The following is a 20,775-nucleotide window of genomic DNA, read 5'->3' as shown; positions in this document are numbered from 1 at the left end:
GATCATTAAATGAAAATGTTTGTCTTCAGAAAATTAAAGGTGGAAAAGTTTAGCCAACGAAACATAATTTTGGTAATATCTTGATTAATATTTACAAGTGACTAGTGCAACATTGACAATATGTGGACTTTTGTTTTTTCAGTTCTTGCTCTGCCGCAAAGGGAGCCAATCATCTCCAACATTTGCGCAGACTCTGTGTTGTTGTCATGGCAACCACTGACACTTCCAGCCGGAGCCAAGTTGTCCACTCCTGTTACATATCGTATTGAGACTAAGGAACCCTCTGGTGGAGTATGGACACCTATTGCCACCCACATCCCTGGAAGCAGTTACACTGCCCGATTCCTCAACCCAGATCGCGACTACATGTTCCGAGTGTGTGCGGAGGGAGATGGCGTTAGTACTGAACCTACACCTGGAGCATACTTACCACACAGAGCAAGTGAGTGCAGAGATTCACTAATTTTCATCAGTATTTTATTATATTGTTCACAGGAATAGAACTATTGAGCTATCTATTTTCCTAGTTTTCTGTGTTGGTTGCAATGGGTTTCTGTTTTGTAGTATTGCAGGGTAAAGAAATTTGTATGGTAATGTTAATGCTGATTTGCTCTTCAGGTTGAATGACAAACATCAGTTCTTCTACAGAGTGATTTTGGAACATGATTGTCTTAAAGCCCTAAACTGCTTTGTAGAAATTTTATTTGTACATAACCAAAGTTGTCAACCTCAGGAACAAGCTGAAAATTTGACTAAAACATTATATGTATTAGGCATGGTAATTATGCCTGCAAAAAGTTTGAGTTTGAGTACAGATACTCGGAATGTTTAGATGGGATTGATGTTCACGTCTTCCTCCTTTTGCCTTGATGAAATACATCAGAAGACAAACACGCTTTTATTGCAAACATAGGGATCTTGTATGTGCTGATGATGTGCTTCCTTCAGGGTTTATTCATAGACAGTGTATATAAGGTCTTTTATGGGGGGTTGCCTTATACACAGGGTAGCTTTATACATGACAATATACAGTATATACAAACATATGTTGGTGTCCCTGATTTACATTCACATGATGTTCTATCCAGGCCCTCCACACATGCCCAGAGAGATGCCGTATGCCTTCAACATCCAGCCTGACTCCCTCACATTGTCCTGGCGGAGCGTGGAGCTTCCAGCTCGTATCACAGATTACTCACCTGCCACATACCGTATTGAGATGCTTGACACTCCTGGTGGTGACTGGAAGGTTCACACACGGAATATTCCGAAGACACAGAGTCAGGTGACAGGGCTGCTGCCAGACCGCGACTACACCTTCAGGGTCAGGGCAGAGAATGACTACGGTCTCGGGGAGCCCACTGATTCTGTTGTTGTGAGGAAACGAGGAGGTACAGACATTGTTATAGACACTTTAGATTCTACATTGTTTGGTTAAGATTGTTATTTTTATTGCAGGAGGTCACTGTATTTTGTTTCAAATGAGGAAATCATGTCTCTTTTGATTTAAAATGAATGGTTTCTTGATGGGGAGATTTGTTTGGATGATTGCTGTAAAAGTGTATTTGTCTTGATATAGTTTACATAATGAGTTGATGCTTTGATTTTGAGTTATTTCAATGCAACATTCTTATCTATGTCTTATCTCTGTAATCCTTTATTTGACACAGTGGGATATTTCAAACATTTTCTATTTGCTATTTCAGATAGTTCAGCAACTGTTTTCAAAGTTCTTAAATGATTTTAATTCTGATTGCAGTTGCACCATACTTGCCCCAAGAAGAACCATTTATGTCGGACATGCGTCCAGGATCTGTCCGTATGACATGGCGACCAGCCGACATGCCATCATATATACGTGACCAGATTCCTCTGACTTACACGATATTGTTCCAAGAGTTGCCTGACACCAACTGGCGCCCTCTAGTGAGGAGAATCCCACACACGTCATACCACGTGTATGGTCTTAACCCTGACCGAGATTATGCTTTTCGTATACAGGCTGAGAATGACTATGGCATGAGCTCTCCGACACAACCATCAAGGATGCCAAGATTTACAGGTAGGATGAGGAAAAGTGTGTGGGGTGGATGGGGTGGGATGTGGTGGTTGAGTCTTTGGGGGAGGGGGCTGATGTGTGGGTGTATGTGAGTGTTGATGTGAGTGTGTAGTCTTAAAAGAGGAATTTAGGTTTATATTTTTTATTGTTTCTGGTGAGGGTGGGGTAGATATGAATGAGGAAGAATATTTTTACAAATTTTGACCAAAGACACAAAATTCCAATCATGTTGAGTAAATTGAAAGGTGATATATTAGTTGTGAGTAGTTATGAATGAATCTGTAATGTCAGTCTAAATGATGAGTTTCATATGTGTGTATGATTCTCCACCAGTTGTTGTTCAGAAGAAATGAACTTGACACTCATATTCCCCACAATCCATATTCATCATATTCTCCAACTTCTTAAATTGCTGCTAAAATGAACTTGGTAACTTGATTAAATTTTAAATGGCTGTACTCTCTCTTGTGGTGACAAAGGGAAATTAAAGTCCGACTTTTACACGTCCAACCAGCACTATTTTAATTAGCTGCGTCATCACCAAGTGCCAATTTAGCGTCAGCCACCCAACAAATTGCAATATTTGAACGGCATATGCTCACGAATTTCTTCACCTTCCAAATTTGTATATGTGAGTAAATGTGCATGTTTAATTATTATTACATCTTTTTGGGATGTCATTATGATATTGACATTTTGTTTTCTTTCATTTGCTGAACATGTGAAAAATCAATGGTTACTGATCATTCCATTCCATTCATTCCAACTGTTCCATTCATAGAAATTATCCGCCAAGAGCAATCAGTTATTACAAAGTACTGTTATTTTGTTTAATATGTTAATGAAAGCTGCAATTAAAATAACTTGACAGTGAGATATATAATTTCTGATCAAATAAGACTTTCATTTATCATTTCACCAAAATTGTTTTGGGTAATTTTTAATCAAATTGCTGGTAGATTTGTGAAAATTGTACATTTAGCTGATTGATAGTTTCTGGCTTAGTTTACGAGAACATACACAGCAATGTTTATATGTTCATATAGAACTATGCCCAGCAGAACTATTATGCTTATACTGGTAGCTTCATGCTATAAATCTTGTATGCATTAATCAACATCTAAAACATATGTCAGTTTGACTGTACCTTTAATTGTATACCCTTTGTTATGATAGACAGTTTCTCCTTTCTTCAATTCTTTGAGGGGCGGTTGGGTAGCCTAGTGGTTAAAGCGTTTGCTCGTGACACCAAAGACCCGGGTTCGATTCCCCACATGGGTACAATGTGTGAAGCCCATTCTGGTGTCCCCCGCTGTGTTATTGCTGGAATATTGCTAAAAGCGGCTTAAAACTATACACACTCACTCGATTCTTTGTGTTGCTTCATGCAGAGTAGAATAGCGCTGAACACAAATAAACCCTGTAAAAAATTATAATCCATGATAAGTAAATTTTTATTCCTCGATGAAACAATTTATGAATATTTAGACGCTTTCAAAGTTGGAGTTTTGTTTCCCTTTAAAAATGGCCATGTAGAGTGTATTCTTTTGGGGTTACCATTAGCAAAGATTATACTATGAGTAAATACTAATATTATTAGGTTATCTCCCTTGTTGTGCTGCAACAAGAGCAACAAATAAGTGCTGACCTGCATCTGTTAACTTTCTTTCTGGGGATCAACTTTGAAAAGGTTGTTATTGATTTTTGCTTTCAGGACAGATCATTTCGTCACATTTGTTTCATATGAAAAAGATTAAGAAACAATTTTATCTTGTTATTGTAAGAGAACTTATTTCAAACTTCTCTGTGTTAATGGCATTGTTTAACGTAATTCAAGACCTTTTTTCAAATTTAAACAAGTACCCCTTTCAGATTTTCTTTATTAGCTTCAAATCATCTGTTTTTAATGCAAAATGTTTTTATATTCATTTTGTAATTGGCATGCATCTTGACATATACTACTCAACATTTGCTTAGGTCCACACCTTTGAAGGGAACTATTTTTGTCCTTAGCAACTGATGTGTAGCATATATGGATTCACCAAGCATGGAATAGAAATGATCTGGCGTAACTACTTTAGCAGAATTAAAACACTTTTGTGCATTGTATTTTTTATGGTGTATCATTTCTTTATTGTACATGATCCCATTTCACAAAGCGATCTTAGTGCTAAGGGGATGGTAGCTCCCATCCTTTAACAGGCTTACGATCATCAGAGAGTTAAGATCACTTTGTGGAACAGGGACCTGAATTGTCACATAAAATTTCTTGATTCCCTTTTGTTAGTACAAACTCCCTATTATTCAATTTGATCCTTTTGATCTAACACAGACAGGTATACAGAAGGTGAGGAATAGAACTGACATGCTTGTTCATTTCAGTCAGTGAAATGTCTTGACACACTCTTGTCAAGTGTGACATCATGTGATGTGGTTTGTTTGTAGATTACAGGCTGAGAAACATTGCGGAAGGTAACATAGATGCATGCACTACAACATGGAACAATTTTCTTAGAAAATTGATAACCTGTATTATGATATATCGAGTGGGACAAGGGCACTTCTTTCTATCTTCGCATGACATCACTTGAATTTCACATATCTTTGAATCATTAGCATGATATCTACAATATTGTTCAGACTCTTACAAGTATTGTCTATACCCAAGACTGGTGTGATGATAAGGATATTAAGGCTGAATTATATACCAGGCATGACAAAGCTTATTTAGAATACCAAATGATTGGTTGTAGTAAAATACTGGTACATATATATATGTGGAAACCATATAGAAACATAGATATAGCTGCTGTTATATATACTTCTTTGCATATTTTCACCTTTTTCCTGCAAAAAGTTTATATTATTCAAAATTAGTTATTGATGAAATTTTTTCAATTAGTTTTTAAAGGTGGTTCTGAAAACTTTCAGAACTTAAATATATCCTAGTGTTATGATTTTATGAGGTGTGATAAATATATTTCATAGCAATAGTTAATCTCACATGAAGAAAGAACATTGCACTTTCTACTGTAAAAAATTATTAACATTTTTCACGTTTTGAAAACTCCCCATTGTTCACTGAGGCACTGCCTTGTGCAAAATAATACTTTCATGTTTTCACTTGTTTATCCTCTCTCACTTTCTCACAGTTGACAAAAACACAGTTTTCATAACCCTTGAATATTGTAAAGACCCTTATATAATCGTTCATATATTTAACATACTTCTGTGTACATAATTGTTACAAGGGTGGTATTTTAGTTCAGAAAAGTAACACTAGAATGATTGTTGTGTATATATGTCTAAAATTTAGTTTACACTTATGTCAACTCTAACATAACATTGACAGATTTAGAAAAGAATCACCTTCAAAAGTATTGTGAGAAAAGTGGATATTTCATTAAGAAACATTTTCAGTGTAACAGTTGACATGTTATGGTGATACTTAACTAAACCTAAGATGTTTTATTATTGATCCAGTCTTATATATGTTGTTGTATATATATGCAATTCATATCATTATTGGTTTGATATTTTGATTTTTCTTATTTTGATTTTTTGGGTTATATTAGATATTATATACTTTTAAATTTTTTATTTCACATTCTCAGTGTTGTGAATTTTATTTTTTATTTGCTTATAAACCCCCTATTGCCTTGTTAGTGTGCACAGCCTGTCCCAATGCCTTGCTTCCTGATATAGTCCTCTCATGTAATACTTTTCATGATTACAAAATTTAAACAAGAAATGATCTCATGATCTGTTAAGCATATATCATCATCCATGTACTTTTGAAAAAACTTGATAATAATTTGTAAGCAATCTGAAAACATCAGTAAAAGATTTTTATTTTTAAACTTTTGTGCAATAATAATTACAAAACATTTAATATTACATTCAGTAAAGTGATATATCATCGTACCTCGATTTTACTGCCTTTAGATATTGCAGTGTTGTGATTTTGAAATAAATGTACCTGCAAAAATGACATACCTCTGATCTCTTAACAATATGTGCCTTCTCAGAATCTCAGTTTGTGTCCCTATATTGCCCTGAATAATAAGAAATCTAAGTTATAGGATTTAGTCAACCTTGTCCTCACAATACAAGATCATGTGCCCTCTTTCCAATATGTCTGTTAGAAAACTAACTTTGGTAAAGTTAACTCCCCTGTAGCTTATTAATTTCCAAAATAACATAATGCAGTATAGTCGTGTCCGTCAGGATCCAGGAGACATCCGTGTGCTACAGCTGTCAGATGTCAATGTTTTGTCGGTGCTAAAATGCTTTATAGTCTCTTTATAGACTGGAAAGGAACGCAAATTTGGCGTTTTTACCTGTGCTTAAAATAAGCTTAGCTATTTCCTGCTTAGTCAGCAGTCTTCTAACATGTCTGCATAACTGATACTATTAATTTTCCCCTGCTTAATCTTCAGTTTTTTTGGGAGGGTCAGGTGACATTTTTTTCCCTCACTCATGGTTCACCATGAGAGGCAATATGTATCCCATTTTGGGGTGCATTTCATCCTTCAGAAAGGTGGCACATCAGGAGTAAAGAGGTATGTCTGTTTTTGTAGATATTCGAGGACCAATTGAAATTCCAGAATTTGAAGACTATGAACCATCCAATTTGCGGCTGTCGTGGAAACGACCTCAGATCCCTGAATATGAGAAAACACCTCCGACATATCAGATTGAGACATGGAGACCGAAAGAACGAGATTGGCAGCCGTACGTGTCCAAGCTCACCGAACCATCGTACAAGCTGACAGACCTTGACCGCTATCGGGATCATGTGTTCCGGATCCGTGCCGAGACTGATAGTGGTCTTAGCACACCTTCTATTCCTATTTCCTACTCTCCTAGAAGAGGTTAGTATCAGAGTGCCCCTTTCTGTCCCATTTGTAGAAAGTCATGGTTGTGTCATTGACATTTGACTAATTCAGTTCCCCATGTTGTTACAAGAAGCATGAATGAAACCGGTTAGCAATGTCCCTCTCTGTTATTTGTGATATTTAGCTATGAAATAACTTAAAACACACACCAGATCTCCGAATAGAAGATTTAGTTGCAACTTGTGTCAGATGGAGCGTGAAAACAAATCTATAATTATTTGAGGTTTGACTGTTTTAGCAAGATCTTATTTGGGGTTTCTTGTCTTCCAGTCATGCCCACTGTTCCAGTGGAGAAGCCTGAGATCTATGATATTCATGGTGACTCTGTCAGGGTGTCATGGCGTCCAGTCTATGTTCCATCCTTCCTCCGACGGACCTTCGTTATCGTCTGGATATTCGTGAACTCCCGGCTCCCCACTGGAGAACTCTTGTCCCCAACACCTCAGACCTTTCCTACCAGGTCACTGGACTTCGACCCAAACAAGACTATGCGTTCCGAGTTCGTGTCATGACTGAAGACGGCCCGTCAGAGCCATCATACCCAGTCTACCTTTACAGGAAGCCTGGTAAGCATATTTGTCTTGTGACAGTGTTGTGGAATGGTTGTAGACCAATGATTTCTCATACACAGAACCTTGGTTTGTTTGAAGACTATATATGTTTACCCATTGTTGCATGACTTGTGTTTCCTGAAGTGAACTATGTTCCCGATGAACTGAACACTTTATACAAAAATCTTGACAAGAAAGAGAGTGACATCTGATATTTAAGAGGAATTTAGCAATTGAAGTTTAGGATTCAGTTTAGATAATTATTTTAATATATCAGAATCAATTTTATGTAGTTTTATCATTTTCCCCAAATTTGTCTTGTTTCTGTTTGATATTTCCCCCTCTTGATATTAAGAGCCTACTCATATTAACGTTTTAGTGTAGACATCCTGGATCTGTTGTTCTTGTTGTTCAGGTTATAGGCATAGTGATGGAATTCCAGGTGATTTCTGCATGCAAATGTGTTGTTATTGTCTCTTCAGAATTATCAGATGTTCCTCATTTAATTGTTTCTTGCATATTATTTTCTGTTATCATGCATCCCTTTTAGATGCTAAATTACAAAGTTCCCTTATGTAACCAATAGTTTCTGAGGCCTACTTTCCTCAAGTATCAGAAATTATCTTTAGTTTTCTGCAGTGATCTTGTGTGTTGTCTGCTAGCTTGCAATTGTTACCAAGGAAGACAACTCTGGCCATACTTTACAAGTACAGTGTACTCTGTCAATACCGGCATCAGTCGGGACCAAGTAAAAATGCCGGTTTTGACAGAGTGCCGGTTTAGCTAGGTTCGCTTATGACGCCTGCGCACACGGAAGTTCGCTGTCGTACTGTCACTTTAGCATTAACAAGATGTTTGAATAAGAAACAAGGCAGTGTCTGAATGCACATTCATGTTGTTTAAATCAAATAAAAATGTCTGAAATCTCTTATTAAATTTCAACTGATCATATATTATCGGCAGAATTAAAATTATAAACTATTTTTCGCGAATGTTATTGCAAACAACGATTCTTGTTTATGCTTTCGCAGCGAGGGTCTACAATAGCATTGTCAAAGAGCAAAGTAACGATGTTTCAAACATCGAGGAAATCATTAAATAAATTGAAATCAACAATAACATTCATAAAAGTTGTCAAACGTACATATAAAATTACTATTTCCATTCTTTTGAGCGATCATGCAATGTAAGTCAAGTCACTGACAAGTTACATCTCGCTTTCACACGATGCTTAATGTGAAAATATATGCGGAAGCATTTTTGTCATAGGCCATAACCTAGCACGATATGTCCAATACGCTCCATGATTTATGTATAGGTAGCGATGTCTTTCTTAATATGTTCAGAATAGCATTATTTTACCCAAAACTTTCGGCCTTAATCTAAAACTTTTCGCTTAATTTGAGGACGGTATCCATTTCCATAATATGATTGGCTGCTTAGGTCAATGGTCTGATTTTGGACCAATCACAACCCTTATAAGCAGAGTGTAGTGAAAAGCGCCGTTAGAAACCAATCTTTATCCAATAAAAATCGCTTCTTACAATGTGAAAATACTCGGCAAGAGTACAGTGATATTGTTGATGTTCAGAGCTTTTCGTATGACACTCAAAGTTTTCTCCCTTGAATCACATTTGCAACACACCTATTTTGATGGGCAAAATAATATGAAACATTTCAATCATTTCTGGTCAAATGTTCTCTGCTAGTTAGGAAAATCTCATTATATCTAAAAGTTACTGTTTAAAGCTACCTGTTAATGTGAGTTTGAATCCCAGTTTTCCCTGATTATGTTTAAACTTGGTTTGTCAGCAGCTTGCTGAACTCAGAATCAAGCTGACACGCTGTGTTATAACTGGCATAATTGTTCCATTCCAGTAATACACAAAAGTGCTGTTGCATATGATCATAATATTTTACACTTACAGAGTGAGTGAGTGAGTGTAGTTTTATGCCGCTTTTAGCAATATTCCAGCAATATCACGGCTGGGGACACCAGAAATGGGCTTCACATACACTTACAGAGCAAAACCTGCAACAATAATGAGACAATGATAGAAAATATTTCTTTTGGTAAAAAAACAGTTTCAGATACTCTATTTTTCCGATCACTGACTCAGAATTCATTTTGTTATATTATTGGGTATGTTTTAACTAAATCATTGGTAGATCGCGGGGAAACGTGTGCACAGCTGATTGCTATTTCCGGCTCTGTGTATGAGACAAATACACAAGGTAATCTTAATCCCTGCATAAAATACAATGCCTAGCAAAAACAAATTATAACTGCAATCTACATAATCTTGTCTAGCGATGTTTAATTGCAAATTTGACGTCTTCAATGACAAAGTTGTTTTCTCCTATCAGTTTACGCAAAGTGATATGATGTCTTTTTCTTAGCACCAGAAAAAAGTTTGATGAAAGTGTAACCTGTAGATAAGTCGACGCCCTTTTACTGACTACTTTTTTAGGTCGTCAATATTTGGCATATCTATGGTCATATACGGTAGGTGTGGCATTAAACCAAACTGAGTCAGTTTTCAACTAAGGAACTATTATATTTGAAAGAAATCAAGGATCTTTAGTTTGTCTGAGGTAGGCAATGCAGAATATCATTTTCTGGGAAATCACTCAGAGGAATGAATCATGGATTGTATCAGTATCCATTACAGTTGAAGATAGTACTTGTTTTGGGGACCATAGAATTGGCTCATCATTGTTGTCTGTACCATGATGGCATACAATGAAGATGGATGGAAAACTTTATGGATCAGCCAGATGACCTCTGTGCCAGGTTCCTTATATATGAAAGGTGGTGGGGTAGCCTAGTGGTTAAAGCATCCGCTCCTCACGCCGAAGACCCGAGTTCGATTCCCCAATGGGTACAATGTGTGAAGCCCATTTCTGGTGTCCCACACTGTGACATTGCTGGAATATTGCTAAAAGCATCATAAAACAATACTCACTCAGTCATTCCTTATATATGAGACCCGTGAAGGTCAGGGTTAGAATATGGATCTTCAGTAACCCATGCTTGTCGTAATAGGTGACTAACGGGATCGGGTGGTCAGGCTCGCTGACTTGGTGCACACATGTTATTGGTTCCCAATTGCGCAGATCGATGCTCATGCTGTGGATCACTGGATTGTCTGGTCCAGACTCGATTATTTACAGACCGCCACCATATAGCTTGAATATTGCTGAGTGCGGCGTAAAACTAAACTCACTCACTCACTCCTTATATATTAGGGCCCTGTTTAGACCTATGCCTATAATGAGATAGGAAGGGTTCTAATGAGGGCGTGATACATGTTGGAATATTGTCAAATGTTTTATATGTAGGCTTGTAATGAGGACATGAGGTATGTGGGCTATTAATGGGAGTATGATGTATGTAGGCTTGTAATGAAGTGTTTTATATGTAGGCTTATAATGAGGACATGAGGTATGTAGGCTAATAATGAGAGTGTGATGTATGTAGGCTTGTAATGAAGTGTTTTATATGTAGGCTTATAATGAGGACATGAGGTATGTGGGCTATTAATGGGAGTGTGATGTATGTAGGCTTGTAATGAAGTGTTTTATATGTAGGCTTATAATGAGGACATGAGGTATGTAGGCTAATAATGGGAGCGTGATGTATGTAGGCTTGTAATGAAGTGTTTTATATGTAGGCTTATAATGAGGACATGAAATATGTAGGCTTATAAGGTGAGTGTGATGTATGTAGGCTTGTAATGAAAGTGTGATGTATGTAGGCTTGTAATGAAGTTTTATATGTAGGCTTATAATAAGGACATGAAGAATGTAGGCTAATAATGAGAGTGTGATGTATGTAGGCTTGTAATGAAGTGTTTTATATGTAGGCTTATAATGAGGACATGAAGTATGTAGGCTAATAATGAGAGTGTGATGTATGTAGGCTTGTAATGAAGTGTTTTATATGTAGGCTTATAATGAGGACATGAAGTATGTAGGCTAATAATGAGAGTGTGATGTATGTAGGCTTGTAATGAAGTGTTTTATATGTAGGCTTATAATGAGGACATGAAGTATGTAGGCTAATAATGAGAGTGTGATGTATGTAGGCTTGTAATGAAGTGTTTTATATGTAGGCTTATAATGAGGACATGAAGTATGTAGGCTAATAATGAGAGTGTGATGTATGTAGGCTTGTAATGAAGTGTTTTATATGTAGGCTTATAATGAGGACATGAAGTATGTAGGCTAATAATGAGAGTGTGATGTATGTAGGCTTGTATGGCGAGTGTGATGTATGTAGGCTTGTAATGAAGTGTTTTATATGTAGGCTTATAATGAGAGCATGAAGAATGTAGGCTAATAATGAGAGTGTGATGTATGTAGGCTAATAATGAGAGTGTGATGTATGTAGGCTTGTAATGAAGTGTTTTATATGTAGGCTTATAATGAGAGCATGAAGAATGTAGGCTAATAATGAGAGTGTGATGTATGTAGGCTAATAATGAGAGTGTGATGTATGTAGGCTTGTAATGAAGTGTTTTATATGTAGGCTTATAATGAGGACATGAAGAATGTAGGCTAATAATGAGAGTGTGATGTATGTAGGCTAATAATGAGTGTGTTATGTATGTAGGCTTGTAATGAGGACATGAAGTATGTAGGCTAATAATGAGAGTGTGATGTATGTAGGCTTGTAATGAAGTGTTTTATATGTAGGCTTATAATGAGGACATGAAGAATGTAGGCTAATAATGAGAGTGTGATGTATGTAGGCTAATAATGAGTGTGTGATGTATGTAGGCTTGTAATGAGGACATGAAGTATGTAGGCTAATAATGAGAGTGTGATGTATGTAGGCTTGTAATGAAGTGTTTTATATGTAGGCTTATAATGAGAGTGTGATGTATGTGGGCTAATAATGAGAGTGTGATGTATGTAGGCTTGTAATGAAGTGTTTTATATGTAGGCTTATAATGAGGACATGAAGTATGTAGGCTAATAATGAGAGTGTGATGTATGTAGGCTTGTAATGAAGTGTTTTATATGTAGGCTTATAATGAGGACATGAAGTATGTAGGCTTATAATGAGAGTGTGATGTATGTTGGCTTCTAATGAAGTGTTTTATATGTAGGCTTATAATGAGGACATGAAGAATGTAGGCTAATAATGAGAGTGTGATGTATGTAGGCTAATAATGAGAGTGTGATGTATGTAGGCTTGTAATGAAGTGTTTTATATGTAGGATTATAATGAGGACATGAAGTATGTAGGCTCATAATGAGGGTTTGATATACTGGTTGTCACATGATGAAGTATTTTTGTAGGTAGGAGTATAATGAGGGCATATAAGGTGGGTTGGCTAAAGATGAGGGAGTGATGTATGTAGACATATAATGTGTTTTGGTTATGCTGACATATACTAAGGTTATAATGAGGGCATGAAGAGTGTTGGCTAATAATAAGTGTTGTGGTGAAAAACAACTAATTTACTCAAAGAGAGAATCATGTTTCATTTCCCTAAAGTTACCCTTCCATACCTGTTAAGGGGAGGTAACTGGCTGGAGTCATGCATTTCATGCCATGCGCTCTCAGCATGCACTGCTCAAGTACCCAAGTCCCCAATCTAAAACAATGGTAAGCCAGTTACACTTTTGCCTCAAGCATAAAGCAATTACCTTAAATGCAATATCGCATTATATACATATTCAGTCTGTTAAACTAAAAGAGTAGTTCTCAGATATCTATTCTCCAAGAATAGACACTTATCCACAATGAGAGCATATGGGGTGTTGCTGATAATGAGGTGTGACGTATGTAGTCATATAATGAGGTACTTTGTATGTAGGTGTATGCTAAGTGCATTAGGTGTGTTGCCTAATAATGAGGTTGTGATGCATGCAGGCCAGATAGTGAGGGCGCTGTATGTGTAGGCGTGTAATGCAGGAGGCATATAATGAGGTGTGATGTATGCTACTGCATCAGGTCATATATATCAGGTAGACAGCTGTTTCTTGGGTAACCTAGCATCGTATGGGGATGTTACTTTATCTCCTACCAACTTATATCAAAGTGGAATTCCTGGAAACATTGCCAAAATAAATGTTGGGTTTAAGCCACCTTCTGTTTGGTGGGTGAACAGTTTTACCTGTGCTTAAAGGTGCAGGGATTTTACTGAGAAGAAAATCACTTTTAATAACTTTAAACACTTTTATTCCAATGTTATTGCTTCAAAATGATTTAAAATATTTTCTTATGAGAGGCTGAAATGCAGAGAATGTTTTGAGTCATTAATAAAATTATGAAATAGCGATTTGTACAGCAATCTGATTGGCTGATAAAAAGATAGTCAGCATATTTCGTTAGAAAACTGAAAATGGTGTACTCATGGAAAATATTCACATTGAGTTTGTTTACATGCTTTTTAAACTTTTTAACAGGTGAGATTTAATGCCATAGGAAAACAAAATGCATAACACAAAACATCTGTATTGAAGTTTTTGGCCACATATACAGCCCCATTATTACCCTTGAGATAAATTTGTCGAATTCTGATTGGCCAATTGCAATAGCCAAAGCATACAAAACCATGTACCGTTTGCCAGGGTGTACGAACCATACATGCCAGGGTGTATGATCCGTACATGCCAGGGTGTACGAGCTGTACATGCCAGGGTGTACGAACCGTACACCCCATCAAATCTGTCATGTAACACACTACACTGATTGTACCATTGACCTTGACCTTAGGTGGAATGTTGCTGCCTAAAAGCTGATCGCTTCGAAATTTTAGAGTTGGCATATACAATTATGGGTATAAACAGAGTACTAAAATTGTTGCCATAATTTCTTATTTGTTTGTGTTAACAGAAATATAAAAAATATAAGGTTCCTGTATTTCACTTGTCGTTTAACAAGACCTTAAGTTTGATAATTTTTATCATAAACTAAACCATTACAAGTTATCTCCATTTATGACCATTCAGGATAAATCATTGCGAAACGTTTTGCATCTCATTCTGCTGAAAACGCTGTGTAACTAATTATGTCCCTTGATCCACCACTCTAACCCAGTTGATAAGGGACTATCACTATTCCTTTCACCATCATTGTTTCCAACTAGTTTATAGGGCCAGTCAGACTGTTTTACTGAAAGACAATTTGGCTTACATTAGGAATGCAGAAATACTTGCTGTTCTGCATTATTTTGTATGGATAAATATATTCTTATAGAAAAGCTTACCAAGGCAATTAGACTTGTTTTTAACACAAGTGAAATTTAAGATTATCTTTGTCACAAAGTTTGTGAGAACTATAGCACATATTTCAAAGTATTACATGCTATATAATTTGTTCTTCATAACAAAGATAAGTTTACTCCTAAATGCTATGAAGATGAGTTTCACTCCTTCATGCATTACATGGTTCCCACTGAAATATACCTGTGTAAAATTATTAAAGGTGTAAGCTGATTCCTTCAGAATGCCGAGGACCAAGCATGTCCCTTGTTATTTGATTCCTGGTTAGAACAGGATCATAGTATAATCTATATTTCTTGAGAGGCGGTGGGGTAGCCCAGTGGTTAAAGTGTCGCTCATCATGCCGAAGACCTGGGTTTGATTCCCCTCATGGGTACAATGTGTGAATTCCATTTCTGGAGACCGCTGTGATATTGCTGGAATATTGCTAAAAGCAGCATAAAACCCAACTCACTCACTCACTCACTCACTCACTCACTATATTTCTTGAGAAATAAATTACACTTGAGTAGCCTCAAAGCCTCAAAGTTTGAAGAGTCTAGGCTATACTTACACCACTTAATTGTCATTCCCATTTGGTTGGACAGAGATTAAAGATTGATGGTTGAAGCTGACATTCCTATGGTATGAAGGAATGTGCCCAATCCTTCTTGTAAATCATTACATATCTCAAATGCACCATTGTTGAAGAAATAGCCCTAAAATTACTCTTGAGACTACCGATTCTGGCATCAGTGCTGCTAATAGGAATTCCACGTGCTCGATGTACGTCAAGAAATACACATGGAACTTGCATCGATTGTTCTGTCAGTTCTGGTAATGTTGGAGGAGTTACATAAGTGGCTTGTCATGTGTTAATACAGTCTTATCCTGGAGAAACACGTTTGATGGTGGGTGTTGTGATATTTATGTAGTTATGGTTGCATATCATGAGTTGGAAATGTTCAGGTAAATTGGGTTCTTGAAGTCTGGATGGGTGTTTATAGTGCATATATATCTTCAGAGTTTAATAATGTGTGGCTGGCTCTAACAAGATCATTGGAGTCTGTACTTGCAGGGGGGGATACAACTTTTGGGTGAGTGAGTGAGTTTAGTTTGACGCCGCTTTTAGCAATATTCCAGCAATATCACGGCGGGGACACCAGAAATGGGCTTCACACAATGTGCCCATGTGGGGAATCGAACCTGGGTCTTTGACGTGATGAGCGAATGCCTTAACCACTAGGCTACCCCACTGCCCCTACAGCTTTTGGGAAAGGGGGGTTGCACAGTTAATTTTCACCCGTTTTCAGGAGTGTTTCAGTGGTCATGTAATAAACTTTCAGGACAAAAGGGAGGGTGGGCACCCCTGCACCCCAACTCTGGATCTGCCTATGACTTGTATTATATTCATGTAGAAGCATAACATTCTGCTAACATATTACATTAAGCAATAAACACTAGTTGAGAAGTGTTTTGTTTTATGTATTATGTACCTGTGTATAGATTTGTTCTAAATATTAATGGCCTGTGGAAAAAGATGAAACCAAATAACTGTTCATTGTTTTTTCATGTAAGTCAAACACTTATATTAAAACAGAGTGCACTTTGTCAGCTGTAACCAAAGTATTGTAGACATTTTCACATTTTGAAGCCGTAGTATGCTATTAGTGGAAAACAGCTACTTATATTTTCCGGTGGATTCCAAATATAGTTGCCCTTTACAAACAGTATAAGGATATTTTACTTTCTGCACTGATAGCTGTTCCTTATGAGCCAAAATCTTAGCGCCAGCATACATGTGATATGTTTCTCCATATTCTCATGAGCAACTTGACTTTAGTTCATACAGTTGTAATCTTGTTCTCTGCTGTTTGTTTTGTGAAGTTTTCTCCATTCCATCATATAAGAATTGTGAAATGTTGTCAAATCACTGGATCAATTTTGTGTTTCCTTGTGCACCTGGTTTTGATACCAGGAAATAGCAAGAAACAACCTTGACCTGCAAGGACTCTAATAACTGAAATAGATTTACGTACTTTAGAAGGCGATAATATGCATTCCATGTATCTGATCAGAATTTGTTGTTGATGTCCTTCACCTTAAAACGCTATCTTACTGATTGTGGTGCCTTTGTAGTTATGCCATCCATGACTTTGAATATCAGAGGTCATAAGATTAATCAACGTTCAAAGATGACCTTTATGTCACTGTCTTGGAAAAACAGACCATGGTTGAAAACGTTGGTTTCAAAATAAATCTTGCATCTTCCCAAGATTAATGTTGGCAAGTCTTGCTAGTGAAGTGCACTCTGGCAGGTGATACTGTGATGAGATAGTTCTCGCGGAGTCTCTGATGGTAACCTCCCGGGGCTAACGGTTGCTGGAATCTTCTGATGATCCAAACACCTGTCCGTGTTTAGGTGGGAGATAAGTAGGAAGGCTTGATAGATCTTCAAGATTTACTTCACTCATGTACGGCATGGTCCAGTTTGTATTCCTTACATTGTTGTGCTAGTTTTTTCCTTTAAGGCAGCCAAATTATTAAATTTTCATGAGCTAAAAGAACCTATCATTTAAGAAATTTGGAAAGATCTAAATACAAAAATTGTCACTTATTTTGAAGTAATAATTGAATGTATCAGGGGTAGGAACTACTTCCATATTCTTGAAAAATATCTGGACAATGCTATCAATGCACGACATCTCCGAGAGCGGAAATGGGGATGACTAGCAGCTGGAGGCTGACTCCCACAACAGGGAGTCCATGTTTTGATAAGGCTTGTATGTTTATTTCCCTGGTAATGGACATATTTCTCCCTGTCAGGTAGAATCATGTTGCTGACACTTGTAGGTGATGCAGGAGATTAGCTGAACTACCATCTGAGTTATATGAAATCAAAAACAAAAGCATTAAAATGGTGTTTTCAGTTGCTTAATATATTAGATTACATGAATGGTGGCCCGTGAAGATCTGGGTTAGAATTAACCTTCAGCAACCCATGCTTGAGGGTGGCGACTAACATGATGGGATGGTAAGGCTTACTGACTTGGTTGACACAGGGGCAGTGGGGGATGGTTAAAAGCGCTGGCTCGTCACATGAAGACCCGGGTTCGAATCCCCACATGGGTACAATGTGTGAAGCCCATTTCTGGTGTCCCCTGCCGCGATGTTGCTGGAATATTGCTAAAAGCGACTTAAAACCAAACTCAGTCAGTCAGTCAGTGGTTGACACATGTTGTCGTATTCTAATTGGTAAAATGATGTTTGTGCTGTTAATCACTTGATTGTCTGGTCAAAACTCGATTATTTACAGACTGCTGCCATATAGCTGAAATATTGCTGAGTGTGGTGTTAAACAACAAACCAGCCAACCAACATGAATTAGGAGATAAAGGTATTCTGTTTTCATTTTTGCGGTCCTTAGCTGGTGATTTAAGACCGGTAAAATGTCATTTAAAGCTGATGCATTAGCAGGTAAAGCAGCCTACGTGTAATTAGCAGTCCTTTGATTCAGGTTTAAGGACGGTCACGTGCAACAATCAACCAATCAGAATCGGGTATCCAACAATGTCATGCTAGAATGGTAAATTAGATATATTTGATTGTATGTATCTAGTATATACATAAGGTAAAGGACAGTCAAGGATTTGATAATCTATAAAAGTGTGCAAAACTCTTGTCATGTACTGTTTTAGCCTTCCTTCTAAATCCTTCTCTCCTGACCATTTTGTACAAGTATAAAAATATGCTGGTACCACTAATGTAAAAATTAGACATCTTTTGTGGCCTGAGCTGATTCCATTACACACATGGTAAGTTGGGATCAAACTACAGCAGTGGTGAGGTGAGGTGAGGTGAAATTGGGTTTAACATCGTGCTTGAGAATATTTTGCTCATATGACGACGTGCATGCATGTGTATGTATGTGTATGTGTGGCTGCTTGTACTAGCCCAGACCGAAGCTGGTTTTATAGTGCTAGCCCACTGAGATACCATGCCGTAGTGAAGCATGAATACCCCACTCAGACACATTATACTGACTCCGAGCCGACCATGCAGTCCTTGTTGTACCCATTAATGCCGAGTGCCAGGCAGGGACCAACAAGTACCATATTTTAACGTCTTTTGGTATGACGCGGTTGGGGATCAAACCCGCGACCTTCCACTCTCCGGGACAGCAGTGGTGGGTAAATAACAGTGGTCACACTGTACATGTGTGATGATGAAACAGAGTAATTAAACATTACTGACTGATCATTGTGGTGTTGAGTTTTCAAGTGTTATTCTGAGAATTTCCTATTTTGCTCACGTTTCAGTGTGTTAAGTGAACGTTGTTGCAATAATGAATATTAAAGATTTAGTTATGGAACCATTTGAAAAGAGTAAATGAGTGCTGTTTGAAAATACTTGCATTTCTTTGCACATTTATGTGTAAAACAGGCTGAATGCTCCCTTTGTGTTTTGTGGTGATTTTCACTTTCATGTGCTTTGCTCATCTCACAGTTCCAGGTTTGTTGATATCAATATGGCATGGCAATAACGCATCAAACATTCATTGTCTTGTTGAAGCAGTGGCACCTTTGCAACTTTGAATACATTTTTTATAGCATATGAAATATCAGCATTTGCTAAGTTCATCAAGAAAAAAAACACATAGCTTTTTACCCATGACTCAGAAGCTATCTTTAGAGGCAGTAATGGTGATTCCACCAGGCCGACAATTCTTAAGGAAGGCAGTATTTAATCCTTGTTCCTGATCACCTTGAAATTGACTCCAACTGCGTGAAGGAGATTATGCTGTATACGGCGGTGGGGTTGGCAGGCTGGGGCAGTGCTGGAGAGGAAGCAGGGTGCATGTTCCTCCTGGGGGGACTGGGCAGGGATTGCCACATTCTTTTCCCCATATATCAGGCCTCTTGGAATCAAATGATTGCGCCCTCTCAAAACTGCTGAATATGCCTATTTTCGTGGACTAACATTTCTAAGAATTTGGACAGGCTGTTATAGGATAGTGTTTTTGTGGATAGAACTATTACCAGGATGAAATTGGATTTTCGGGAAGACACTGGTAGATGATTTGCCTGGGCTTGTATGGTGTAGTGATGTTGCCTCTCAGGAGCTATAGCCAAGGGTTGTATTAATCTGTGGTGGTAGTTTGGTCATGCTGATGAAGATGTTTGCTTACTTTAGTACCTCTTCACGGAATCTACTGCAACACTATGCTGAATGATGGAATAACCAGTTATGGACTGAGATCTCTGCAGTGTATCTTGAATGGATTAGCACAGCAAGTCAAGGACTTTGGTGCAGATTTTCATGTACTTCACACTGCATAAGGATAATGTGTATCAAATAAGATATTTTCGTGATTTGGAGTATATTTGTACATCATGAACTTCTTTTACTAAATTTGGATTTCAACTTCTCCAAATTCAGATCATCAAGTTTGTGAGAGTATGCTCTAATATGACCTATGAAAACACATACCAAATTAGCTGGACAGTCTTTCATGAGTTACTAATGGTTGTGAGTACCCAGATGGTGTTTTCCTAGGGGCCAGTTCTCACTGACCATTAGGCTGTCTAACTGACCTGCCAGATATTTGACTCAAGTATTTCACTCAACTGCATTTTCAATTACCAGTATGCCAGGCTCATGACCATTTATATAGGATTCCAAAGGTAGACTGGCCAGACCAACACAAGAAGCTGTTCCTGATTGACCAGTCACAGTAGGGGGACACATCTTGATGGAAATTTCATGATTAGTTTTCAACCAGTGGAGAGTGTATTAAGACAAAAGTGACATTTGGAAGGGATTCCTACATAGAATTCATCAAATACCCTATGGTCAAGCTGTTCCAAGGACAACAGCTGTGTCTGATTTTTTGCCTACAGTTCTAGTTTCTAATACCGTGGATTCTCCACCCCTGGCATCCTCCATCTGGGAAGCTGCTGACTTCTCCCCTTGCTATTTTGTGGTAACAACTTGAGATATTCTGTGTGTATATTCTACCACCACCGCCATGCTGACATTTGCAGTGAAT

The 20,775-nt window shown here is 37.6% G+C and overlaps 1 protein-coding gene across 1 annotated transcript in view; it reads left to right on the top strand.

The window, feature by feature from the left end:
• LOC124265306 (twitchin-like) overlaps window positions 1-20,775 on the top strand; it is a 50,670-nt gene that overhangs the window by 27,071 nt on the left and 2,824 nt on the right. The window contains exons 19-24 of the mRNA XM_046700099.1: window positions 143-442; window positions 1,089-1,391; window positions 1,760-2,062; window positions 4,505-4,531; window positions 6,640-6,933; window positions 7,228-7,523. Of these exons, the coding sequence (XP_046556055.1) occupies window positions 143-442; window positions 1,089-1,391; window positions 1,760-2,062; window positions 4,505-4,531; window positions 6,640-6,933; window positions 7,228-7,469 (1,469 nt within the window). The 3' untranslated portion in view covers window positions 7,470-7,523. The remainder of the gene's footprint in view (window positions 1-142; window positions 443-1,088; window positions 1,392-1,759; window positions 2,063-4,504; window positions 4,532-6,639; window positions 6,934-7,227; window positions 7,524-20,775) is intronic.

The sequence above is a fragment of the Haliotis rubra genome, unplaced genomic scaffold (genome assembly GCF_003918875.1).
Source record: "Haliotis rubra isolate DU_JTF1 unplaced genomic scaffold, ASM391887v1 Scf97, whole genome shotgun sequence".
Classification (NCBI taxonomy): Eukaryota; Metazoa; Mollusca; class Gastropoda; order Lepetellida; family Haliotidae; genus Haliotis; species Haliotis rubra.
Note: the sequence above shows the minus strand (reverse complement) of the source record. Positions and strands in the feature narration are given on the sequence as shown.